General features: G+C 44.0%; 1 protein-coding gene across 1 annotated transcript in view; it reads right to left on the bottom strand.

Annotated features, from left to right (window-relative positions):
• Positions 1-27,361, bottom strand: part of VPS28 (VPS28 subunit of ESCRT-I) — an 86,887-nt gene that overhangs the window by 50,020 nt on the left and 9,506 nt on the right. The window contains exons 2-4 of the mRNA XM_069621819.1: positions 12,608-12,691; positions 3,330-3,358; positions 1,511-1,548 (exon numbers count right to left, since the gene is read on the bottom strand). Coding sequence (XP_069477920.1) covers positions 1,511-1,548; positions 3,330-3,358; positions 12,608-12,644 — 104 coding nt within the window. The 5' untranslated portion in view covers positions 12,645-12,691. The remainder of the gene's footprint in view (positions 1-1,510; positions 1,549-3,329; positions 3,359-12,607; positions 12,692-27,361) is intronic.

Below are 27,361 nucleotides of genomic sequence, written 5' to 3' on the forward strand. Positions count from 1 at the left end.
ATTTACAAGCTTAGAGTGTACTCTTTCACCACTTCCAGACCTCTCAGACCTCTTCCAGTCAGTTCTAGAGTCGCCCTTACCTCTGCCCACAGATCGACAGAACTCCCTCACCACCTCTAGATCTAGAGAACTCCCCCAGAACCTCCAGGTCTATCTATAGTGAGCACTCTCCCATCACACCCAAGGTAAAGGTGGTGCTCTACTACCACCTTCAGGTCTACAGAGCACTCTCCCACCAGCTCCAGATCTAGAGAAACCGCTCTCACCACCTCCAAGTCTAGAGAGACGTGGCACACTACCTCCTGATCTAGTGACCTCTCCCACACCCAGATCAAGAGAGACCTTTCTCACAAACCCCAGATCAAGATAAACCTCTTCCACCACTTACTCCCCTAGATCTAGAGAAATCGTCCAAAACATTCAGGTTAAAAAGGCACACTACTATCACCATTGGATGCAGAGAAAGCATTCTCCACCACCTCCAGAACCAGAGTGGTCTCTCCAACTGCCACCAGATCTAGAGAACTCGCCTCCAACATCCAGGTCTAGAGAGAGCACCCTCTTCCAGCTCGAGGTGAGGGGTGGTGCTCTATTCCCCCTCCAGGTCCAGAGAGTACTCGCCACCACCTCCAAGTCTAGAGAGAACTCTCCCACTAGCTGCAGGTTAAGGAGGCGCTCTACTATCAGATCTGGGAAAAATTCTCTCAGCTTTCGGGTATAGAATAAGCTCTCCAGCGTCCAACTTTGGGTACAAGAGGAAACATCCAGCAACCCCTTCTCGGGGTTGAGGGGACACTTCTCCTGCCAAAACGTTGAGGAAGTGTTGTACAAAAGATCCACAGAGAGAAGAAGAACGGAAATCGTCAAAGTTCCGGGCTGGGCTCTCCCACGAATGCTGCATCTATAAAAAGCTCTTGGTGCTTCCTTGAGGTCCAGAAGGACCTCCCTAACATCTCATTTAGTTAAGGAGGAGCTTTATGGCTTTAACTCTGGTTCTGATTGGGCCTTATGGCTTTACACAGATTCAGAATTGGCGCTCAGGCCTTCCTAAGGGCTGAAAGGTGCTCTCTGGCCTTTCTACAAGTTCAGGTGTTCTCCAACTCATCCACAGTACAGGAGGAGCTCTGCGATCCCTGCCTTAAACAGGTGGAGATACCTCGCCTTCATCCAAGTGAGAGGAGGCTCTATAACCCTTCTGTTCCAGCAGGAGCTCCGTTTCATAAGCAGCTCTCAAATCCATCCTAAGATCAGGAGGCCTTTCCCTGTGTTCAGGAGAAATTATCAGGCCTTTCTTCAGTTCACAAGCAGCTCTCCAAACCACCAATACAATAAAAAACTCGATAACATACAATCCCCCCTCCCTCCAAGCACCACAACAGACATTCCACTATACATCAAAGGATTCCTTCTGTATTTGCTCTCTCCAAAACCAACAACAGAGCTGCTGCAGACATCTGCTAAGAAACAAATCACAATCTAGGAGGAAAAAAAGGTTTTCATAAGGACTCACTTTTCGCGCTCCCGGGCATTCTTGTACAACTTCACCTCCTGAAAAGCAAGCAGGGAACAGAGCTATTCATTTTTCAGGATCCTTGATATTAATATGGGTTTCTTCTTCAAGCATTTCAATGATAAAACAATTAGTGTGTAAATGATGAACAAAATGCAAGTTGTTACATAAGAACAATGTACAAGACTGGATTTGATCCATGCTGCTTCAAGTGAAGATCTAGCCAGAATGAATCCTCGACATGTGGTTTGCTCCGCTGTCAGGGTTTTCCCCTTCAATTGGCCAGGTGATTCTTGGCGGTCTACTTTTAGATCCCCCAAAACTCATGATGGAGGTTTTAGACAGTTTTACCTTCAAGTCATTCAATGCCATGTACTCTGCAAGTTTAGACAGTAAAGCTTTTAAGTCCAGCCAGGTTCTGTCCAATAATAAAATATTATTGGCATAGCTGAACCAAAAAAATCCCTCACCGTCGACATTTGATGCAATGAAAGATGCTGGTGCCAGAAAATACCCCAAGTCTGATTTGTAGATATTAAATATGTAGGGTCAATACGCACCCAGGTTTTAAGCCTCTTGCAGTCGGAATTGGTTCTGTCACGTGGCGTTGTGCGTCTAGCCGCACTTGGATGGCTGTGTTACTGTGAATATGGACAAGAAGATGTCTCTGGACCTACTGAGTTTCTGTTACAACTTTACATATGGCCCATTATACTTTGAGTGCCGTAATGCTCCTGTATAGACATTACAAAACATAATTTAATCAGACCATTCAGCTTATAGTGATTTTGCAAGCCCCAAAAAGGCTGTTTTTTTGGAACAACACCCACGAAAATGCCCATTTTTGAAAAAATGTCTGTTTAAAAATAGAAACGCCACTAGAGGCCAGGTTCATAAAACGTTTTGCTGCAAGAAATGAAATGCGCAAGCTGGCATTTTTAACCCCTTTGCGCTAATTGGGGGGCGGTTCCTGTGCATTTAAAAGTGCATCCCAGATTGACAAACAAGATACACTTTTAAATGTGCAGAAATTGTAGGTAACCCTATGCTCCAACATCAACATATGATCCAACCCATCCAGGTGAGCAAACAACCCAAATACTTCTAAAACGACATCGTCATCAATAGAACCACTTGGTTCTCCATGCTTGGATATGTTCATGATTTTTGTACTTTCCTTCCAGTTGCCAAATATGTCGAGTCAGTAAATACTTACCTTTATCTCTGGTAGAATTAACACATTGAAGAAACAATGCTGGCCGGGTCCACTAATCTGTAGATCTTAAGTCGTTCTTTGAATTTACAAAGATTTTTGGATCAGAAAGATGTATGATAGACACAAGAGAGCTCTACCTCTTTGTTCAACAACTGTTTATGGTTTCTTCTGGCCAACCCTCCCACCTGGAAAAGTTCAGATGGCTATAACCTTGTGATTGGACCACTAGTAGAACTTTGGGGTAAGACGTTTGCCTTGGTTGTATTCTGTTTTTTTCTCAAGTACTTGAACATCGCTCTCATAAACATGGCTAAGCACTTCCACCAATTTATTATCCCGGATATTGGGGTGTTCCCCAATGAATTTCTGGTGCAAAGGAGCATGTTCCTGATACAATCATCTTATTTCCTGCACTCTCCTGGTGCATCTGCAGATTTTGCCTACATAATTGTACTTAATACAATTTCTCATTCGGGAAGATGGTGTGGGGGCCCGGTGGGGGCCGTAATGCTGACAGTGGGCCTATCCAGTCTTGACCTTTTCACAGAGACTGACACATCAGGGGATCAAAGGACACACTCATTGTTATGAGGATTCACTCACCTCATAAAGCTCTGGTTTATTGGCAGGAGCTGAAATTAAAAAAAATATATTAAAGATGACCATAATATATAATAAGAATTGACAAACCCAATCGGTTTTGATGCTGTATTGATATCAGCACCAGATGCCCGAGTACTCATACCATTTCCAGATGTTGTCATTAAAATGAAACTGAGAATAGTACATGCAGATACGGAGAACCATGATGGAGCTGTGAAAATTAAAATAAATAGACCTTGGAAAAGACTTGGCCTATTGCTATTGTAAGGAAGGCATGGGATCAAAGTAAGACAGACATAAGTGACCACAGTTCAAGGGTGTTTAATAAACTGTAAAATGGCTGAGATAAACACCTAATCTAAACCTAAATCTAAGATGGGAGCAAGCTACGACCATCAAATAATAATGATACAGTCCTAGTAGAGTCTAGTCAAATAAAAAGTGCCTATACTAAAAAGAAATATTGCCAATCCTTACCACTATGCTACAAAATAGTGTAGGATAATGTTCACAAGAAAAGAAAGAAGTGTTCACAAAATAAGTCAGGATGTTATGGTGGGGTCTCCCTTCCCCACCTTTTTAGCATGGAACAAAGTGGGACTCTTGAGCACAGCACACTCCTGGGCTTCTATGGCACAAGCTTAGCTTACAGTTCCTTTCCCCTAGATCAGGGCCTTTTGTGCCCAAGTCTCTTCTCATGCAAAGTCTCTTGCTTCAGAGGTCCCGATATGCCAAAAAGAACCCCACAAAAGTTCCTTCTGGAAATCTTCATGTCAGGCGATTACCCATCACCCTTGGATCCCCCTCTGCTGGGCCCCGATCCTTCTCTCAGTCGCCACCTTCCCTTAGTCGGACTCCGACATACCACACATTGTGGTGTGGACATCCCTCAGTCAGGTTCATACTTGTCGTCACAACGTAGCTCACTTAGCTTCTTCACAATGTGGGATTCACTTCCTTTCACTTTTCTCTTGACGTCCCTCAGCCGTGTTCACTATCGCCTTTCAATCACAATCTCCTCATTTGTAATATTCAAAAGTCTCTAATGTCTTTTTAAACAACCATCTAGTTTTAGTTAGGTCCTCCTCATCCGGGCTCAGACCTTTCAAAGCACTTATCAATTTTAAACAGACTTCCGAAGGGCGATCACGTCTCGCCGGGTCACTGTTAGCCTAAGGCAAGCGCTGGCTTCACAAAAATCACAGTTCGCACAGCGTTCCCCCTCAGCCGGGCGCAAACGTCGGCTTCACAATTCCCTCAATTGGGTTAAAAATGTCACAATCGTCAAAACTTTGGCAACGTGTCAAGGACTTTCGATTGTACAAGGGGTTTGGCCGGACCCTTGTCTGACTACCTCGACATCTCACGCCAACCTTCCCTATTGCCTCTTGGTACTTTTAGTTTCAATACTTTTGTAATCTGACATTCTTAGTTCAGGAGAGGGGTACCAGCTAGAGACCTTTCGAATGAGCGACCACGTAGCGCCGGCCCACTTAATCTCGGGTAACAAGTTTGTTCACAAATAGACCTTTAATCTTCTTAATGTTGCCAGTGCAACCTTGAGCCTAACACACTCCGGCCTACTATCAGGTTCTTCCGACTCACCGGCTGTGCTGAACTCGTTGGCGTTTCTTATGCTGCTGTAGTCAAGGACGATACCACGATGGCAACCACGTCTCCCCGCCCTGGCTATCAGCGCGGGAGGGTTCCATGTACCGCTGACATCCGTCACACCATTTACCAGCTGTGATTCCCGGTTTTATGTTTCCTTTGTCAGAGGCTTTGCGGGTCTGGGTTGAAAAGGGCAACTCCCTCCTTGACGTCCTTTCAGGTCTTGCCACCTTTTTACTCCGTTTGAACTGCCATCCTGGAATAGCCACTGTCTCGTGCATTCCAACTTGCTCAGCGTGTGCTCTCGTGCTCTGCCTTTTATCCCTATGGGGAAGGGAAAGGCAGTTAGGTAATGATAATAATGTAATTGTCGCAATTGCCCGATTCTGCCTGACCCCTGTGTTGGGACATGTCAGATAAACGGTTCTGGACATAGCTCGTTGTCGCTCATGGTGCAAGTAGGTTTTCATGTTTGAAAAGGGGTAAGGGGAAAGAGTTTCTAAATATCCTACTGGGCAGGATGGGGGTAAAGGTGTTGCAAGGAAGGGGATACCATGTCTCACTTCCACTCCCCGAGGACCCCTCATCCAGCTGATCCTCCAGCACCGGTCCACCCCCCGGAACTGGATCCAATAGCAATGCCCGTGTCCTTGCCACCTGGATGACAGATCCCTGGGGACTAGTGAGTGAGACAGCGTCAGGTTTCTTACACTATCCAAAGACATGGAGCTACCTATTCTTACACATTTGTCACATAGCTCTTATTCAAACTCGAGGGAGGAGCAACATTGCAACCTAATGCCCAGGTAGCACACTATTGTTAAATATATGCCCAATGAGCATAGTGGTGCCTGGTTGCATTACCCACAATCAGCACCGGAGTGTCAGGTTCCATTAGGCCTATGTAGCATATGTAAATCCAGAAACTATCATGTCCACTTAGTACAGCACCACCACATTCTAAAACAATGCTCATTTAGTTTAGCAGTGCTAGATTTCATTATGCCCAGTTTACACTGCACTGCTGAACTCCAACCTGCTACATTATCGCAGTAAACCCAGATGCTACTATTCATAGTTAGCACACCACTACCAAATTAAATATTGCTCACTTAGCAAGGGACAATAAAATGTGATTAAGCTCAGTTGACACCATGTCTGGATGCCATTATGTCCAGTTTCCAGAACAGTGCCAGATACCGTTTTGTCAAGTTGCCACAGCGGTATTGGATACCACAGTTACCACAAATTGCCCCGATTCCTTACTACCCAGGCACCACAGTATGGACTCAATATGGGTTTATGGTGAGCACAGCTGCGCAAGTGTCATTATGCCCAGTTAACACATAATGGGTCTCATTTTGAGCTTGCTGGTCCGGATACAACGGTACCGATAAGCTTGCCGGTACCATTGTATCTGGACCGGCAAACTCCGAGTTCTGCTCGCGGGTCACTTTCATTCCGCTAGGTCTGACATGGCGGTATGAAAGGCACCCGCGAGCACAGCATTTCAGATGCACAGGCACCGTTGATAACGGTGCCTGTGCATCCGGCTTCCCCATTCCCATTGAGCCCTACGGGCCTCAAATGGGAATGGTGAAGAATTTTTTACAGCGCCCAGAAATGGGCAAATACTGGGTCCGGCAAGGCCGTATTCACCCGGTAATTGCCCATTTCTGGGCGCTGGAAAAAATGCAACTTCGGCAGCAGCCGTGCCGTTTTACAGGCACGGCTACCGCCAGGGTTGTAATGAGGCCCAATGTTCATGTTTGGCAGTAGTGAAAATGAGAAAAGGATGAGTAGCAAATGGAGAGCACTGCAAAGGTAACTCAGTGGGGTGGGGCGGATGTTTGCACACAGACAGGTTAAACACACCGACAATGCATCAACAGTGGCATGCTGGGCTGTGTGCACACACTAACATGAGGATCAATGCTACAACATTTGGCCACATTTGTACATAGGAAGTGATTCGCCATCGCCGTACTTTGGCGTTGCTTGCACATAGGAATGGATTCCCATTTTGTACATGGCAGTATCATTGAAGGTCCTTTTAAAGGTTTCCACCCACTTGTGAGGCAATCCCTCGCCCAATACATAGGCGTAAACATGAAGAATGTACAATGATAGCACTAATTATGTTACATTGATTATGTTATACTGATAGGATGGACGGAAAAGGAAAAGCGGAATAAGGGAGTAGGAATGCATGCACGGGGAGGCTACTGGAAAAGAGAAAATGAAAAGAGAAATGGAGAAGAACGAGCATGCAATGTGAAAACAAATCAACCAGCAGAGGTTTTGGTATTCCATAGCATAGCACAAAAGCTGGTGTGTACTCTGAGTGGGAAGGTCCAGTGCAGGCTCATCTAAAAGCAACAACAAGTTTTTTTGTTGATTGCATCGTTTATTGCAAACATTTATCAATACATCATACATTCATAAAACTCCCTTGTCTCAATCCCACAATCACCGTCCCCATCCCAGAATAACTCGTTCCCTCCCTTATATCACTCTGCTCCTCTACAATTTAAAAATGTCTTTCAGAAACTGTAAAAGTACAAACATTGCCCGAAAATCTTCTCCACCCATTAGGAGTTTCCAAAACTTCTTTGCCCCATAGCATTGTCTCTTGCTTATCCTATCACCCAGATGTCTAGTTCTGACTGCAGTCAACCCCTTACAATATACTGTGACATGTTGAAGCGCTTCTACCGAGTCTCGGACTGACAGAATCGACAGGCCACATCGTTCGACTTCAGATAGATTCTCTTGATTTCCTTGGTCAGGTGCAGGTTGAGATGACATCTAAGGAACTGTAACTAATACCACGCCGGGGGGGGGGGGGGGGGAAGGGGAAAAGAGCTGCACGTATTTAGGTGTACAGCCAACTTCTTCCCCGAGAGCAGAATGCAATTGATGGGTATTCCCATCTTCCATTGTACGAATCCAGTCAGACTCCCCGATTTATTTCATTATTATCTTGTCGGGGTTGCATACCGAGGTTTCTAAATTCACGCCTAAAGAATCATTGTGGCGCTACAGCAATTTTCCCACTCTCTCAGGTAGTCAGGGCCAGTCTTGCCCAATGCTGTGCCAAGGATCTCAAACGGCAGAGGTGGAGTTGGCAACATACATTTCCAAAACAATGACGGCAACTTCCAGACCGTTCATATAACGATATTAGTCACAACTCGTACCTAAATCACAGAAGTCGATATTAAGTTTGGGAGCTTCAAGAACTTCCACCAGAAGGCCACCTCCAGAGAAGCACACACTTTATATGGGGTAAAAAGAAAACCCTCTGCTCCAAAGATTTGTGGCAGGGTTACTTTGGCTTCATAGAAGGTCAGCACTGGCTTTATAGAAAATGTGCCAAACCTTCTATGAATCAGAATCGTTTGGGATGTCAGCATGGTTGCGTTGTCTCTCCCATTGTTAATGCGTGTCCCGAGGTAGACCAAAGACTGGTTAATGGGGTCTTTTCCATATACCATGTATATGTTCGGCTCCCTTTGACAGCTCTAGCACCAAGAACCATGATTTTTGGATTTATCTAAAGCCATTTCTAGTCATAAAGACTTGCAATGCCTCCAAGCTCCGTTGTAGCCATATTAGGGTTTGATCCAGATGGATAAGATAGTCCATAAGAGCAGCCTACCAATCTTGTGGTGGCCTATCTTAGGAGAGAATGCGGTAGCTGCATCCAATGCTAAAGACAAGTCAGACATAAATAAGTTAAAGAGCGTCGGGCCAACGGGTATCCCTGTTTCAACCCTCTCTTTGTCTAGATAGGACTTGAAAGAATAGCCGGATTCTCACGCTGGTGTCTGTATAGAGAGATCTAATCGCCGCTAGAAAGTGTGTCAGGCAGTTCCAAGATTCCATTTTAGTCCAGAGGAACTGTCTGTCCGCACTACCGAAGGCCTTTTATAAAACGCCAGACTTCCAAAACCAAGAACCAAAAAAAAGTGTATCTGTAGATTAGCAGGAGAGTGCATGTTCTTTCAGAAAGCCAGCCTGGTCCAAGATGTGCGCAATTCACCGTCCTGTCAATGAATCTGCTTACTGGAAATGGTACCTTCTGCTGTGCTTTCTGCCATTCCCTCCTCCAGGGCTCAAAATGTGCACTCGACAAGTAAGAACTACTGTGTCGTGTGCACGTGCCGGATTGAGGGGGTGAGTGATTTTAAAGGAGTACCCCGCCTCCTGTTTTGACCGTTTGCCTGCATGACCTCTGACACAGGGCCCACAAAGGCAGCCTTGACTGAAAGGAACTGGTTTCAACTAGATGAGGGTCTAGCAGACACCTCAATTCACATCCCTGTTTGTGTGCCACAGATATCCGGAATGAAACTGGCTGCCTGTAACTGCTCGACTGAAAATCCGAAAGGGAACTCTGTTGCTGGACTCCTGATCCTCCAGCAAGGCAAAGCTCTGCTACTACACGACCAGAGGAAACCATCTCCAGTGATCCCTTCCCTTGATCATGTAGCCACAGTCGATGCTCCATATCTGCGGCTGTAGTTCCCTAGCCGGTAGCCCCGGTCGTATCACAAATGCTGAAGAGAGAGTATGTGTACGTTTATTGAGTTTATTTAGCGCTTTACTCCACAGCGCTTTACAGTATAACAAGGTACAATAATGAAAGAAGCATATTTACAAACATGAAACAAACCAGTGGTACAGTATTTAGAACAATTTACTGAAAAGGAGGGGAAGAGGTGGGGATGTAGGTGAAGGGGGTTTCAATGTCTGATTTGAGGTCAGCGGGAGTGGGAGGAAGGGGAAAGGAGGGACGGGAAAGGGTTAAGTTGCTGGAGAACAGACAGCGTTGTCTCTGCCTTCTGAAAGTGCATGCTCCATTAGACTCTTCAAGGCTGGATTCTGCTGCCCTTTATTGAAGGGACCCTCCCTTGTCACGTCCTGCAACTAAAAATAAGGACTTGATCAGAATGTTCAGCATTCTTCATATTCTTCACTGCTGTTGTTCCCGCTTTCCTGCTTTCACTGACATGACAGTTGCCTTGTGGGGTTCCACTGACCTTGTCTGTACTGTTGGTCCCACATGTTCATTGCAAGGGGCTTTGCTTGCAGACCATGTACTTGAGAAAGTGAACTTTTCTGACCCAATGCTGGAACTCACCTCTGCACCTTTGTCTCATGTAAGATAGCATTGCACTTCAGCAGCCGTTTGTACATTGTGTGTCCTGTTCTTCAGTGCCGAGGGGCTCCACCTGTAGACCTTTCTTCTGCGCATTGGAAAGAGCCATCTTCTGCCTCTGGTCATTTGATCCACTACTACAACCTTCTTTCCCGAGTCGCTTTGTTGAGTCTTAGTCTGATGTGGTCCCTCAATGACATTGTACTAAGGACTGCCTCCACTGCAGCTCCCCCACAAACTTATTGGTTTACTGTTCTGACTCAAGTTGCCTTTTGTGTTTGGCAATTGATTTTTATGAACAAACTCTCAAACTATGCTAAAGTACTGAAACCTCTTACGTACTTTGTCAAGAATACTAGTTTTAATTGCTGTTTGTTCTTTCGGGACCACCCCTCACAAGGTCAAGAGGCGGTAATGAATCGCACTGAGGGTCTGTGGGGTAATTGGTTCCCAAACAACAGGAATGCTCTGGTTATTTACTGGTAGTCTTCATTACTCCTAGTACTAATGTGCCTCGTCACAGTACTTCACTTATAGAAGGAAATATGCCTTATGCCAGAACCCTTTCCCAAAATATTTATTTTAGCCTCAACCCCACACCGATTGGGCTATAAAGCATCCAACATGTCTCATAACCTCCTGTCTATACCAAAGGAACCGGGACGATTTTACCACTACAGGTGTACAGGAGGGTGTCTGCAATGTGACGCGGAAGAGTGTGACTCGGCCTAATGAAGATTACTAGTAAGGAATCAGAGCATTACCTTTATTTTCCTCTTCCTTCTGTCATGCTACTTTATTTATTGAAGCATACCAAACATCCAGGATCGGGCCGGAACATACTTGGAACGAAAATAAAGGAGTTCCATTGCCTAGTGGCAGCAGTGTTCATCTCATGGAGAATCGCAAACAACCTCCCAAAGAAACAAAGGAAAGCGTGCAAGAGATCATATCATATATCATATCATCCATGGGACCAACCGAGGAGGGGCAAAATCCAACGACTGCCAAAAAAATCAGAAGTCCCAGGTAAATCAGGGAAGAAAGCAACTCCTGACTTGACTTCTTAACTCGGGGTGCCCCAAGAAACACAGCAAGCAGGAAAGGGGACCAGCACTCTCTGCAACATAAAAGGACCACAAATGCAACACTATTCCCAGAGCCATACGATCAGGAAGAGCCCTTCCAGGAAGACCCATTATCTGAGATTACACGACAAGCTATTGACTTGAAGTAGTCGAAGTGTGGATACATCCACCTGCACGAAAGGGGGAGCTAAAGGGCTTCACAAAGGTTGCAAAAGTCCCAAGGTGTTGACTGAGCAACAGTGCATGTTGAGCCACATCTCAGATGGGCAACCAAAGCAAATACCGAAAGAGAAGAATATGGTGCCCAAAAGTGACCAGATTCAGACTTGCATGCACAATTTCTAACGTCTCTCAAAACTACAGAAAAACGCATACCCAATGCGAGATTGATGTCCCCACCACAACTGACAAAATAGTGTTGGTGAACGGACAGGGAAATCCCTCTCAACCATGTTCTAATGTTCCAAACATGGTACAATGGAACAGTGCAACAAAACAGGCCACATGCCTTCAGAAGGCAGGCACCCAAAGAGAGTCAACAGCCCCCGTTTTCCTCAAAATGAAAGGGAGGGGGAAGAGGCAGAGGAGGACTGCTCACCTATTACAATGCCAGATCCTAACACAGGCTAAAGATTACAGAGGGCACAACTGGCTGCCCACATCTTTAAGAGGCCTAGTACAAACAGCTGACCTATACCCGCTCCATCGAAGATCAATGGTGAAACAAGGACTTGCTTGAATCACCTAGACCACCTCTACATATGTCACAGACACCAAGACCCTTTCTTATACAGTTTGCACCCAGAGCACCCCTAGAAAAGGCATCTTCTATAGTTAATGAACAAATTAAGTCACGATACACAGATGTTTGATGGTGCTAAGCGAGAGGTGGGATGTCCTAACTCTCAAGTACTCCCCGAAACTCCAGGAGTAGCATAAGCCAATCTAAAGGACGCCCCTGAACTTAAGAAAACCTGGGACAGGGTTTTTCTCTGAGAACAGCCACCATGCTGGTCACTCCACACCTGACCCCACAGCTCCACTGACCTCCTCAGCGTTCACTGTCCGCAAGGACAGAAAGTAAAACAGTAGCATTCTGGGGCTTGTCAGGGGGTTTATACCCTCGTCTGTGAGGGTGTGGCGCTAAAAGAAACTTTGGGAAACGGTTCCGTCAGAAGTCTGATTGCCTTCAATAAGTACTTTGACGAGGCAGAGGAGAGAAAGGCAATGCAAGGTTTACGCTTGTACACTGGTCTCGAAGGTCTGTTGCACTACTGCACGGAAGCGCTGATCTCGGTCCTGGACTGAAGTATAAGCTGCTAACCTCTAACATCACCCTGGAATAAACCCAACTTTTTCAGCACACAGCGCTTCCCATCCGCCCACCCTTTATTACTAAAGGTAATCAGACTCACCTGCTACACCCGTTGTGGCTGGTATCCCATGAAACATTGTTGCGCCCTCAGACGAACAGCTACCTAGACATGGAACACAGCTACCTAGAGATGGAAAACAAACCACACTCATTAATGTCATTCTTTAATGTCAGCGCTATGTGTTCATAATTAAGAAAAAATGGCAGAAAATAATTTTATACCACGCAAAGCTCTCGGTAGCCTAATTTGTGAACTAAGAAAACATTACCAAAGCAACTGGGCAAAGGAGGTTTCACAAATGGTTTCCTTACAGTGCTTAGAGGAGGGTTCATGGTGTTGTGTAGCACAACACAGAAACATTGATCCATACATACTCAACCGATACAGAAAGCAAACTTGTGGGAGTAACTATCTGTTTGCACTATGTGTCTAGTAAAATTAATGTTTTCTTAGACCAATGGTACTGCTATCATGTATTCACCAATTAAGAGGATCCAAGGACAAGATGCACGTTGTACCTCGACATAGAATCACAAATGGCATTTCCTCGTAGTTTCCTGGGGCCTGAGATGCAATACAATTTGTTATGATTGTTGACTTCTCACAGTGAAGTATTGCTCCAAGTCCTTTTCTCTAGCCAACATTTCAACCAATACATTACACTAGGCATATGAAAAGTGGTATGAGGGCTTGAGGGTGCACTGCTTCTGAATAATGCTTGTTATGGAGGAGGATGGGGTTAACATCCATGAATAAAAATGTAAATAAGCTGTGTCTACTATCAATATTTAAGAAGAGGACAGCGCCAATCCAAGCTAAAATCAGGCTTTAAGAAGGACAGCCTCTAGTACAAAGTAACACAGCTCACGTTTGTTTATTGGGCAGCAGAGAACTTTAAAACCACATGCATTGATCTGATAGATGGCTGTCCGATGGCACCAACCCAATTTGTATAGACGCCTGTATATTAAAGATGATGGCACAACAGACGTCTATATTATCAATTTGTAAATCAAAGCCAAAAAAATGTGTTATGGGCACCCCTCTATGATAACGAACATGGCAGAAATGGCATATATTATGGGATGGTACCCACTCTAGAGTCCACAGCCACATTTTGAAATATCAATTTACATATCAGTCTTTGTCCCGCCCACATGGGCAGTCCAGCACCGAAATGCTATGGCAATTCCCTTCTGAACAAGAGTACCAACAGCAACCCCATACACGTGTTTCAGCCTTGTTGGGCATCATCAGTGAGGTGGAGCTGTGCCTCTCTAAACACAGTGAGCAAGGGGTCCACGTCTGGATGACCCCAGGACACTTAGGTTGACTAAACCTCGATCCAAGGCATTATTTGGAAGAGAACTTTGGGGTTGGCACTCTCAGTTCCCAATGCAATTATCAGCCATGAAATGGGGCTAATTTCATTGGGGTGTATATTAGTTCGGAAACAATTATGCATATACGGTAACATTCTTGACCCACCCCAGAATTCTCTTTACAGTGATTTAAACTTGGCCCAAAGGACGAGATCTGTTTGTTCCATTAATAATTTTAATGACAACATGTGGAATTTTTAAATTAACCCAAAACACCTAAACAAATAAAATAACAAATTTCATAAAACTATATGTAGTTAAGAATAGTAATTTTGGGGGTGGGGGAAAGTATGACTAAAAAAAGCCCCCCCCCAAATAAAGAAAAAAAAAAACTATGTTTTTTAAAAATATTTTTTTGTTTTGTGATTCGTTAAAAATCACATGTAATCCATGTGGGCGTTACTAATTAAAATGGAGTGCGATATTCAGGAATTGGTTGCCACCCAAGCAAAAAATAAAGCAAAATTATGCATAGCCGATTGGAGGGAAACTATTGGGTTCATATTCAATGTTTAAGGAATATTCTGGATTTAATTAGGAACATATTCAAGTTGTCTAGGTACATTTCACGGTTTCCATGCTGTCCATCGCAAAATATATACCGAAGGTTCAGGTAGAACCAGTTCCCTTGCCTGTACTGGCCCCCAAATGCGCATTTATAGATCTACAAGATATTGTAGACTGTAAAAAAAGAGACAGATACTAATGAAAATCTAAAGCATTTGACAACATTTTGCAAGGCTAATGCAGATGTAAGGAAACTTTTTTTTTTTAAGCTCTTTTGTATATGGTCTTTAGATTGTGCAGGAGTATCTCTCTCGAACAGAATGATGGAAGGGAGTAGTATTGTTGTGATATTAGCTTGATATAGATTTTTAATTAAGATTTTCGAAATGTTACACACTCAAATTTAATTAAGGGATTATATTGAACAGGCACTTTAACTTTGGACTTTATATATTGGCGATAGTATTTTAGGATGTTTGAGTACGATTTCACTATGAATGTTGGTTATTAAGATTTTAGCGGTTTGCCGAAGTGTACTATTTTATTGTTCCACGATTTAATTATCATATTGTATATTTTTTTGATGTATTTCTTTCTGATGTATATGTGTTTTGCGAAAGGTTTCACTATGTAAACCAACATAATAAAAATGTAATTTTATTTTTTTAAAACACAGCTGCTTCACCCTACGAGGGGGATACCAGGTAGGGTGTCAGCCAGGAACGTTGACATGGCTGAAGGACAAGGCCTTATCCTTTCTCTAGAGGGCAATGGCAGAGTCAAAAAAGATTTCTAAGAATTATTGGCATCTATATTTTAATTGAACGCATCTTAGAGAAACTGGTCAGTGAAGAAGCTGGAACAAGCTATGTAGTTTGCCGGGCAAAGTTAAGTTCTTCGCACATAGATCTGTAGGCAACCTGCAGTAATAGGTTTGAATCCAGGAAGAGCCAACTCATTCCTGCATTCAACTTCGGGTGATATATTGAGTAACATTTAATCAGGTCATACCATCTTTTATTACTTAACACACTTTGAGGTACGATACATCCAGCATGAAGCACTATACATAAAAATTCTGATATGATTTGAATGGGTCTCCCGGTTCCGGGGATACTGGACATATGTAAATATTGGGTGCCACAGTAACAAAAGGCTCCCCTTTGGTGCCACACATCAACAGCAGATGGATGCAAAACATAGCAAAATATATTTTAAAATCATGTAAACCTCAAGGAATCTATTTTTATTTATTGAGCATTTGTATGACGCCTATACAGCAGAAAGTGTTTCCAGGTGTTTCCCGAACGACATGACACAGCTTCCTCCCCCTGAATGGCTGGTCACAAGAAAACACAGACATCACCAATTTGGGTTCTGTAGGCATTTGGGGCAGCTGTCAACAGTAAATTGTATTATCAGGCTTCAAAATTGACACTTTCCACTAGCCAATGGCTAGTGATATTGGACTCTTGGCGAGTGAGAAATGGTGTGCTTTGTGTATGTGGAGAATAGAAGTGGCGAGTGAATTTGTATGCCTGGAAGTAAGCTTGCAACTTGACATTTCTAGGAGTGGTGTCACTGAAAACCATCCCGGCCAAGGTAAATGCAACAGCCAATCTAAAGAGGGACTTCAGGAACTATTAGAATTCTGGCAGGACCTGAAGAGGAGGATTCTTCTATTCTATATGCAATGCTGTCGGTGGAACTACAGTAGACCTAGTGTGGTTGTCCATGTGCTCCAACAGCCACCATTTCAACTGCCTCTCCTTAACATTAAAAACCCGCCAGGACATACTGCACCTTACTATATTAACTTTTGGTCTCCCTTGATCTTATTTCAACGTATATCTTCCCTTTAATTTTATGAGATCATACCCTTCACACAACTCGTTTGGAGTTCCTCTTCTTCTCTCATCCCAATATAGATAACCCTGTTCCAACCTTGTGTTTTAGTGTCTTTTTTCCAGTTTCTTTTTTACTTAATTCTTAATGGATTTTTTGGCCCAAATTGAGTTTTGCTCCTTTTTGTTCTTGGACCTAGCATAGGATTGTTATACTAGCCGATTAGGTCCCGTTATATCATGTTATGTGATAGCACATTATATCACAATACTTTGTCTCAGCCCTGCAAGTTTATATAGGCAAGAAACCAAAGCATAGAATGTGCTCAGCGGCAGAATGGATAGGGACCACCTGCCTCCTCACCTCCTCTGCCAAGGGAGAGGGGCTCACCAATTGGAAACACTCCACCCATCACTCCTCCTCTACTCCAACCAAAACAAGCCAACAGTAACAATTAGGGGGTCTATCAGAATGAGGCCTGAATTTTCTACCTTGAGATCATCCACAAGATAAACTGTTTGAGGAAGGCAGACGGTGACATGAGCCACTTCACAAAGAGGGGTAGCCAGCCTCTCATTGTTTTGACTTGTTCTAAACCCTTCCACACTTGAGTCTGCCTCCCCCATGCCCCGACAAATAAATAATTTGTGGAAGTACCCAATAGATGATCGTACTCCACAAAAAGACAAATAAATACAATTGTACACATAAGTGGCACTCAGTCATTCAAAATATGATAAGGTGACACTACACCCATGTTGTTCAAACGAGGTCACCATGCTGCCCTCTTAACAGAATAAGGTAAACTGAAGCCTAGGCCAAGAAGGGTAAAGAAATATACATATTAACTCTCAACTCAACAGGAAACAGTCCACCACACCGCTACAGACTTCCCCATACAGCTTCTAGAAAGCCTCAGAAACTTTCAGGCAACCGGGTAGAGGGCCGTGCTCCCAGAGGAGGGCAGTTTACAAAGTACATTTTTGTTTAATAGTGCAGGTAGTTCCACTCGGCTTCACTGCCTATAGCACGTGGTAGCTTGTGGCCTGTGGTGTAAGTTAAGGGGCGTTTGCTCTCTAGTGCACTGGTTCAACACACTCACGCCAATAGGGACTCCCAGGTGTGGCAGGTGTTGTGGAGCTTCTGTATGTGGCCCAGTCCCCCAGGACTGGATGCCTGGGATGCGGTTGGCACCACCCACACGGATCTGCAAGTAAGGACACAGACACTCTTTGAGGTGCTTACGGTTCCCTGCTACTTCGAACTCAAGCCTGACCCCTTTATTCACGTCATCCCGTGACGTGGCATCTATGTGCCTTAAAAGGGACACACATCCCACCTTCATCGTAACTAACAAAACAAAACAGTAAATGCACATCACAACATTTCAAATTATTAACCTGAGCTCCACACAAGGTCTAACTAGCTGCATGCTAGGAGTCCATGAGCCCACTCCTCCACAACATAGTCCTCCAAGCGTGCTGGATGACGTCTCATCTGCGCTCTGGGTACTGTTGTGTTGCAACAGTTTCACTTGTTGAGAGTTTGTTCTGACCAATCACCATGTTTGGTGAAAATTCTACATGAGGACCCCCATTGTCTTGTTCCGGACCACCTCTGCCAATATCGGACCCATCATCACTATCAAAAAAAGGATCCTCCTCGCTTTCTTCCTGACTAGGTAAGTCAAGGAACTTCTTAAACAAACAGGGGTTTCTTGTTATCATGTCACATCCATCAGATACCGTGAGCAAAAAACCTTTCTTGTCCACTACCTTGAATGGGTGGGATTTGTAGGGAAGACTCAATGTTCCACCAATGTGTTATCACCAATTTCTAATTCTTGATCAATAAGTCGACACTGGCTGTATTCCTTTTCATTCCCTTTTTCCCTTTCAGTCCAGACACGCACATCAACAATACTGATGGGCACACAGGACTCATGCTGGGGTAGCCGCCCCCCCTTGGGTATCTGCCAAACAATGCTTCCGATGGGGTCTCTACTGTGGACAAATTATTCAAACAGAAATTGGTACAACGTTCAGGCATGACTTGTGACTTGACCATGGGTTATTCTGCACACCTTATTCAGAGCACACAAATGGTTGAGAATCCCCATTCGCTCTTGTCCGCATCAGGGTTATTTTTCTGTGAATAATTCCTCGTTCGTCCAAAAACATCCAGAAGACTTGCCCCTGAAACCGCGGGCCATTGTAAGAGCACACTACCCTTGGATGATCATGAGTCGCAAACATCTTCTCCAAGGTAGTGTGAGGCGTCAAAAATGAGAGGCCGATACAAAGTAATGTTTTCAATGTCTTTATTAAAACAAAATTAAGGGTCGGATGAAAGCCTTTCTGTCCCTATCATAAAGAGACTTTCAATACCTAGAAAAAGCTACAGATCAGTCTGTCCCTCGCCGTCACACATATTAACTGTCCTTGTGTCTGAAAAAAAAAATACTATTCTGACGCTCACACTAAAAGTGCAAAGAAATGTGTCTTGCTTACTTTTGGCAAAAGAAGTAAGGCAAATAGACAAATGTAACAAACATAGTATTTTTCAAGGAGAAGTCCTTGGCTCCAGCTGGAGATTTCCCCAGGACATATAGTGAGTGTTGAAATATGAAAAGAAAAAGTATCACTTTCAAATCTTAAGAATGGTATGGGTGTCACTTTAAAAAAATTGTTCCTTAAGGATAGCAAAGAAATGTTCTTTTCAAATGATAACTTCTTATGGATGGCAGAGTGTCTCTTTCAAACAATAGTGCTCTTAAAATGGCAAAAGTATCTATGTGTACTTCTATACCATATAATTTGCAAAACAAAACTAGTCTCCTCACACAACTCTAATTGACCTCCTGGTATACTCCCCTGGCAGGATTTCTTTTCACTCTGTATGTAATTTTACTGGACCTCCTGGTATACTGCCCTGCCAGGAATCTTTTCTCTCTTGTGTCTTAAAGATCCCCTGGTATACTCTCCTGTCAGCTATCCTGCTTCCTAATGTTGACTGGCTGGTGTCTTCCTTTCACCAGGACTTCTTATTGAATTCACTATCCTTTAAATCAACTACTTCACTGTGTTTCTGGTTCATTGGCTTGAGGTACTGCTTTTTCCAAGCTTCCCCACACTGACATCTCATTTGTTCAAGTTCTGCCTTTTTACATCTGCTTTACTATTAATTTGCTTAGGGTATTGATTGTTCCAACTTTCCCCACCTTGCTATTTCCTGTATGTGCAATTGTTTATATTTTGTTTTACTTCACTTGGTCGGTATTCAAAATAGTTTCTTCATTGCTCCCAGTACACCCCGGGGTACCCAATGACTCTAGATGGACTCACCAGTAAGTGTTCCTAGGCTGTGGCATGCCGTTGCCTTTATGTTCCCGCTTTGGAATGGATTCTACTGCAAAGCAGACCTCCTTTCCGCTCCCCAGGCAGCACTGCGCACACCCGCCTGAACAAACATTGCCCCTCTGCACCACCATGTCCCGGTAGCTTTTCTGTGGCTGCCTGTCTTCCGACAGCTTTCTCTTGGTACCTGCAGCGTCCCTGCCAGCCTTGCACCACACCGGTTTAGTGGGCTTGTGATTACCTGGTTTTGTGATAAGGTAGGGACAATAGAATAATGGTTTTGGGTGTTAAAGAAAGCGATAGGGAGGTTGGAAAGGGCTCGTAGGATAAGGGTTAGGATAAACCTAGTTAGTGCAGGGTAGAGTAAGCAATATCGTAATAATAATAACTTGTCATTTATATAGCGCTTTTATCCAAAGCACCTTATATACTTTGTTTATAAAATTATTATCCATTCCAAATTAGCACTCATTAGATTGATCATGGGCAGATGAAGGACTGTGTGTCGCCCTTGCTGGGATTGCCTAAAGATCACACACAGATCGCAGCAGTGAGTGCTTTATCTGCTGAGCTTTCCTAACGGCTAAGGGTAGGTTTTAGGGATTCGGCCAAAATGACCGATTCCAATTTACCTACCCCACCAAAAGACCTAATATACATACCACAAAAAGTTTGAACTACCAAAAGTTTGAACCTTTTGAGGTATGTATATTCGGGTGGGGTAGGTGAAGAAAAAAGAAACAAAAGCAGTGGGGGTGTCCCCCACAACACCCCGCTCACTATACAGTATAGTGAGTAGGGGACACTCTTGCAGCTGACCAGAGAGGAAAAAAATAAAAAATAAATACAAAATAATAATTTAAAAATGGGACTCTGCAGCGCCAGTTCCAGATCACGTAAGTTAAAGGGAACTGGCGTTGTAGGGATCAGCAAGTCTGAAGAAAATGTAAGTAGGGGAGTGGGCGAGGGTGGGGGGGGGGGCGGGGGGGTTAGGGATTCTTTAGATTTGGGGTTGTTTTACATTTAATAACTGAATGGGAAATTTACGAGCATTTTTGCATTAGGTACATTTCTCATGCGGTCATTTCCGTCGCGGTTAGTTCTACCACGGTAAAAACAACCCCAATTCCGTTTTAGAGTTGTGGTTGGGATAAGCCTAAGGTTAGAATTAGAGCAAGGGTTTTTGGTTAGGGATAGGGCTATGGAATTATTGGTGCGCTGTTGACGGGTTGGAGTTCGGTTGACTTGTTCATTTTCTATATATTTGGTGTTTTGCATTGTAATTGGTTATTTATCACGCGCTTAATACTCAGAGGTTTCGAAGCGCGGATCCGGGGATCGAACCTGTGTTGCTCCACGTCGTCTTGCTTCCAAGGCGAGCGCGTTGCCCCTGAGCTATTCTCCCGCTTGAGTGAAAGCGGAATAAAATACTGAAGGATTGATGTTAGTTAAAGGTTTAGGGTAGATAAAGGGTTTGGGAAGAGTTAGAGTAAGGTTTAGGAAGGGAGTTAGGTTGATTGTGGAGTTATTATTAGTGGTATGGATCATTGTTAGGGTTGCAGACTTTTCTGTATTTAAAAATAGCGTTTTTGTTGACCTTATCACAGGCAACATTTTCACACTTTATACATTGCTTGCATTGAATGACTAAATTTCCTAAAACAATTTTTTTGCTGACTTCATTTTCACAGGACTACATTTCCCTGGGGACATTTTCACACAGAACCATTTTTGTTTGGAAAATATCAGCCCAATCCATCTTGCAAGTCAAAAGTTATTAGCAATAGAATGTTTGCATTTCCTATGGATAAAGTCACTCACCTTAACTATAGGGTGTAGACTACATATATATATATTAGTCCATATGTACCAAGTGACACATTCCACAATGCTACTTAGTAGCCATTGCTGGAAGTTCACCTCCAGTTCTGAGCCGCATCAGTATAGAATTGTGGTTATGCAAATAAGCCGAAAATTCAAGCCTTTTCTCCAGGAAATTGTTTTTGTCTCAGAGGGCAGTCCTACTTTATACATAGCATTTACAACCCACAGAGAGAGAGTCTCTCTGTGTGTCTCTCTCTCTGTCTCTGTCTCTGTCTCTCTCTCTCTCTCTGTGTCTCTCTCTCTCTCTCTCCCCCCCCCCCTGTTATTAGGCATGGCCCAATCAAGTACTAATCTGAAGGACGTGCCCCACAGCAGCCAGCCATCGGGCCCCTTGCAGGTGTTTTTATCATATGGGGTGAGAGAGACACGAGGAAGTACACTGGGCATAGCCACTCTGAGGCCCTGCGAAGTAAAAAGACAAATGGGTTCTTTTGTCAGGCCACACCATTAAGACGTGCCCATGCTGCAGTTCTAAACCACTTCAGGGATGAGACTTGTGTGGGGAGTTGGGACTGCACGCTCTCCTTATTTGTTTATTTATTTATTTAATTGTGCGCGCCGGACCCTGGGGTAGCAGGGCGCATGAGACAAGGAGATTTACAGCTTGGTTACAGAAATATACAGGTTACAGAGCATGGAGGAAAACAACAATTTCTTGGCTCTATAAGGTGAGACAAGTACAAGTGCAGACAATGCGCAGCCCGAGCAGTTAGTGTATACTAGCGTTTACATAAAAGCAAGTGAGTCTGTATCAGTGCAAACCAAGTGGAGGTAGATGGGGAGAGTCCAGGTTATATAGCATTCTCAGTGAGCCATTTTATAGTATTCTTTCTGAAATTGTAGAACATATGGTCAGATCTAAGTGCATGGGGTAGAACATTCCACAGTTGAGCTGCCTTGACTGGGAAGCTGGATCCTCCAATAGTGGATAGTTTAAATCTGGGCACTAGAAGGCAGTTAGGGTTGGCTGTTCTTGTGAGTCTACTAGGTTTTTTCTAATAATTCTTTCTGTTAGATAGCGGGGGGCTTTGTTATTTAAGTATTTATGAATGAGGGAGGAGATTTGAGGTTGATTTTTTCATGGGTGGAAAGCCATTTGTATTTACGTCTTATTTCAGAAATATGTGCTCTTCTAGGGATGCTCAAGGCCGCTCCAAGTGCATTATTTTGGAGCACTTGTATTCTGTTGATAGTTTGTTTAGTTGTCCCAATGTAGAGTGAATTACAATAGTCTAATTTAGATAAGATGAGGGCTCTGGCTAGGATGAGACAGCGGTCATCTGATAAGAATTGTTTCCCGGCTCGTATTAATTTGCATGTACAGTCCGTGGATGTGGCCAGTGAATTCACCTGTTTGGTGAGGGATAGTGTCGAGTCGAGGTAAAAACCTAGGGTTTTTACTCCTCTGGCGACCATGATAGTATTCCCATCGATGATAAATGCTGAGTAGTGTCGGTTAAGTTTAGAGATGCGGGCTGCAGTGCCCAAGATGATGAGCTCTGTTTTGTCATCATTCAAGCATAGGCCGTGGTTAGCCATCCATGTTTGAACGATGCTATAGACACTACTCACCAAAGCCAGATCTTCCCCATAATCCCCGGTAAGTGGCAAACGAATCTGGGTATCGTATGCATAGTTGGTGTAGGTGATACCCAGATTATCAAGATCGTCAAAGAGAGGCTTGGTGAAGATATTGTAGAGTGTTGGCGAGACGCAAGATCCCTGGGGCACTCCACAAGTGATAGGTATTGGGTCTGCTGCCGCTAAGGGGGAGAATACCCTCATGGTCCTATCACTAAGAAATTATTGTATCCAGACTATAGCCTCCCCTGATAAGTGGGCCGTAGAGTCCAAGTGATTACATCGGACGCTGTGGTCCACCAGGTCAAAGGCGGCTGAAAGGTTTAGGAGGAGAGCTAATTTACCCTCATCTGAGTGAATCTACTTGGGCCTTTAGGTCAATGAGGGCAGTCTCTGTGCCATGTTGAGGTTGTAAACCGGATTGGCGGAGACCAAGGAGATGGTTCACCTCAAGAAAGTTCTGAATTTGGGTGTAAGCTACTGTGTCTAGAATTTTTTGTAAGAAAGGCACTGTGGTCATGGGTCTATAGTTAGTTGGAATGTTGGGGTCCAATGTTTGTTTTTTCAGAAGGGGGAGTACCCAGGATTCCTTAAGGTTAAATGGAATGGTACCCGTAGTGAAGGAGGCATTGATACGTTTTGTGATGAAGGGGGCTAGATCTCTAGCCGCGTCCTTGATCAGTTGTGCAGGGCATTGGTCACCTTTGCAATTGGATGGTTTAAGAGCCAAAGTAGTTTTCTCTACCTCGTTCACTGAGACCTTGGAGAAACGGAATTGGGTAGTTTCTTTGTGTTTAAGTATAGTGGTTTTGTCCAAGGGAGTTCGGGCTGGTAATGAGGCTTTCTTTAGGGCAATTTTGGTTTGGAGGTTCGCCACTTTATTGGTTAGTGCCAGCTGTATGTCTGTGCACCAGGTTTTATCTTTTATGGAGTCATCCTGTACTGTGCTGTGCTAGGAGTTTACAGTTCTTTTAGGATGGAGAAGAGCTCCCTCATACTGGAGTTGGCTTGGGTAATCCTATTATACGTTTCTTGTTTGTCCAGGATGATATCCTTTTTGTATTGCGTAGAAATGTTTATTAGATTGGTTTTATTATCAGCAGTGGGATGTAGGTTCCATGCCGTTTCGCATTTTCTCTTCTGAAGTCTTAGGTTTTTTAGGTGGGGAGTAAACCAAGAGTTCAGGTGCTTTTTTGGTTTACCATTTCTAAGTTTAAGCGGAGCAACGCTGTCATGAGCAGTGGTCATAGCGTTATTGAATTCCTCCACTAGAAGGCCTGGGTCAGAATAGTCTGGAAGGGTGTTAAGTTTAGGTAGGATGTGGGGCAGGATATTGTCCGCTGTGATGTTTTTCTTGTTTCTGGTTAAAGTGGGTACAGCAGGGGGGGTGTTGGGACTATGGGTCTTTTAGTATTGAGCGTAAAAGGAGATTAGGTGGTGGTCCGTCCATATTTGGGGGGCGATGGCTATTATGGAGGGGTTACAGTTGTGACTGGCTATCCAGTTGAGAGTTCTCCCTTTGCTATGGGTGGGAGTATTCACCTTCTGCGTGAAACCTAGTTCTGACAGAGTATTGGCTATGGCAGTGGCCTGGAGATCATTAATATCATTGTACCCTAGGTTAAAATCTCCTAGCACTAAGGTTTGTGAGGAGTTTTTTAGCTTCTCAGAGATAACAGTAGTGATATCTTCATTGAAGGTGCTGATAGGGCCTGGCGGTCTATAGAGGAGATGGATGTTTAGTGTTTGAGAATTGGCGGTAGGTAATTTGATAGAAAGAAATTCACATGATTTGAGGTTATGCGTGGAAGCGATCCTCATGGAGAGGTTGGTTTTGGCGATAAATTGCTATTCCTCCATCTCGTGCATCTGGTCTTCACCCCCGCCACCCACCCCTACCATTTGTCTCTGTGCATTTATAAGAGCCACCTTCACCGCGTCGATGTCATGTGGAGGCAGTGCAAACACAAACAAGGCCAGTTCCAAAAGCACGATTTAAAAAAGGGGCGGTAGGGGAGTTCATTAATTAGCAGTGGTCGCATACGAGCTCCAGCAGTACAGACTGCGCCCAGAGGTAGCAGACACTCACACATTCAGACAATCTACTGCAAAATGAAGAGGATAGGAGTACACACATCACAACATTGCTGGATTTAGATTACAGAACGATGCTTGCGTTGTGAAATCTGTCTTTACCCGCCCTCACAACACCCACCTCCAGGTGCAGAAAGTGATGCCCATCAGGAGTAACTGACATTCTGCAGAGTGGAACCAGAAACCTAACTTCACAACCACCAAAAATGTCACTGTGCACCTCATACCTACCACTGGTGGGTCGCACGCCTCCCACGTTGGAGCACAAGCCTGCCTCTACTGGGCTTACAATCACAAACCACCAGGGAATCAACAAACTACTTCCGTCCACCAGTGCCACTCCTGAGCACAAACATGCCCATCTTGGGCTGGCACGCAAGCCTACTGCACCACAGAAATTCCAGCTAACATTCCAAAAGCAACCACAATCTCCCACCAAGATACCACCATTCAAGGACACAGTCTCACAACCATCACTCGCACACAATCACACTAACGGCATGGCAACACAAACAGCCGGAATCCCCCTCTTGAGACAACAACCAATACAGTCCAAACTTACTGGCCAGGCAAATCTGAGACCACCATCCATATCTGCACCACACCAACTATGATTCCCGCTGGAGAACAGTCGCCAAGCTGACCAACCCAAAAACACTCACACCCAAAAGAAAATCATGGACGTTGGGAAGGGTGATAAACCGCAACAAAATGAGAAAATCATAACACCTGACTGAGCTCAGTGAACACTGTCACAACCATTGAACGTGAGCGTAGGCCATATCTCGGAACGCCATCACAACACAAGAATGGTAAAAAAGATGGTGTGCGAACCAGAATGGTAATGTACCCCGCCAGAATGGCTAAGAGATGGTGTTTCGATAGACATCACACCCCCCCGACCTCTCCTAAGTGGCATAACAACTGCAAGAGCAGGTAGGAACCAGCTAACGCCAAACTACAACTTATGCTGAAGGTGGGCGTGCCCATCCTTACCAGTCGCAGCAACTCAGGAAGTTTCCAAGTACCCTCCTGATACTGACAAATTCCCCGGAAACTGACACATTCCTCATAAACATGTTCAGTGTCACAGCATACTGCCGTCACTGAGAGTGGCAACATATGAAACAGAAACGACTTCCATTGGTAACCGTAACCTCTCCTTAAACAGTGTGATCTACACATCTCTCAGGCTGTGAATCACTTCTCCAAATGTTAACAGTAAAGACACTCCTTATACTGCATGTCACAGTGCCATTAGATGGTCAACAACATTACACATCTCCAATGTGAAACAGTATTCTCACAGCCAGCCCTACAGTTAAAGGGTGTACCGGCCACTTTTACTGCCTAAAAATAGCCAAATACTCCCAAGAAATTAAATTAGGAGGTAAAAATACTACCAACAAAAAGTAGGAAAGAGACATGTAGGAGGACCGTGTGCCCCACTTTTCAGCCCACAGCTCTGTGGGTTTGTTTCAACCAGTAAGTGCATGTAGTACCACAGGATGAAACTACTATTTTTACTGCCTGTGGTAAACCTGTAACTTTTAATGTGCAAAGAAATATTATTACAAAACATTTCCATTTTCCATTCAAATATGTATACTCGCTTATAAAATACTCCCATTGGGAATGGGATTTACTTTTTTACTCCCTAAAAGATTTTTTACTTCCAACTTTAAAAAATAGGGAGTAATATACCACCACTTCAAAATCTTTTTTTTGTTTTTTTTTTTTGTTTTGCTGGTTACAAAAGAATTTAAACCTTTAACATAGTTTCCAGCCTCTGAACATCACAGCCAGTAAGCACATCAACAATTAAGTCCCATGCATCACGTTAGTGGCCATGGTCTAGTTTGTCCTCCGATACCCCAGTCCTTTCATATTAGTTTTTGAGCAAGACTGCCGCGATTTACTCAATGTTCAGCCCTGGGACTTGATCTATGGAATTGAGAGCATCAAGTGTTCTTCCAATTTTTTCCACTGTTAACCTTTCCCCAGTATTCCTCCTCCGCGTTCGGATAATTAAAACATAGTTTCCCAAGTATTTGCTCCTTTGAGCTGAAAGTTTTGGGCAAGACAAGAACAAATGCCTAGTTGTTTCTATTATGTCGGCATTTCCGCAATGTCTGCATCCAGCT

This window comes from Ambystoma mexicanum, chromosome 5q (genome assembly GCF_040938575.1).
Source record: "Ambystoma mexicanum isolate Mex_15411 chromosome 5q, UKY_AmexF1_1, whole genome shotgun sequence".
Lineage (NCBI taxonomy): Eukaryota > Metazoa > Chordata > Amphibia > Caudata > Ambystomatidae > Ambystoma > Ambystoma mexicanum.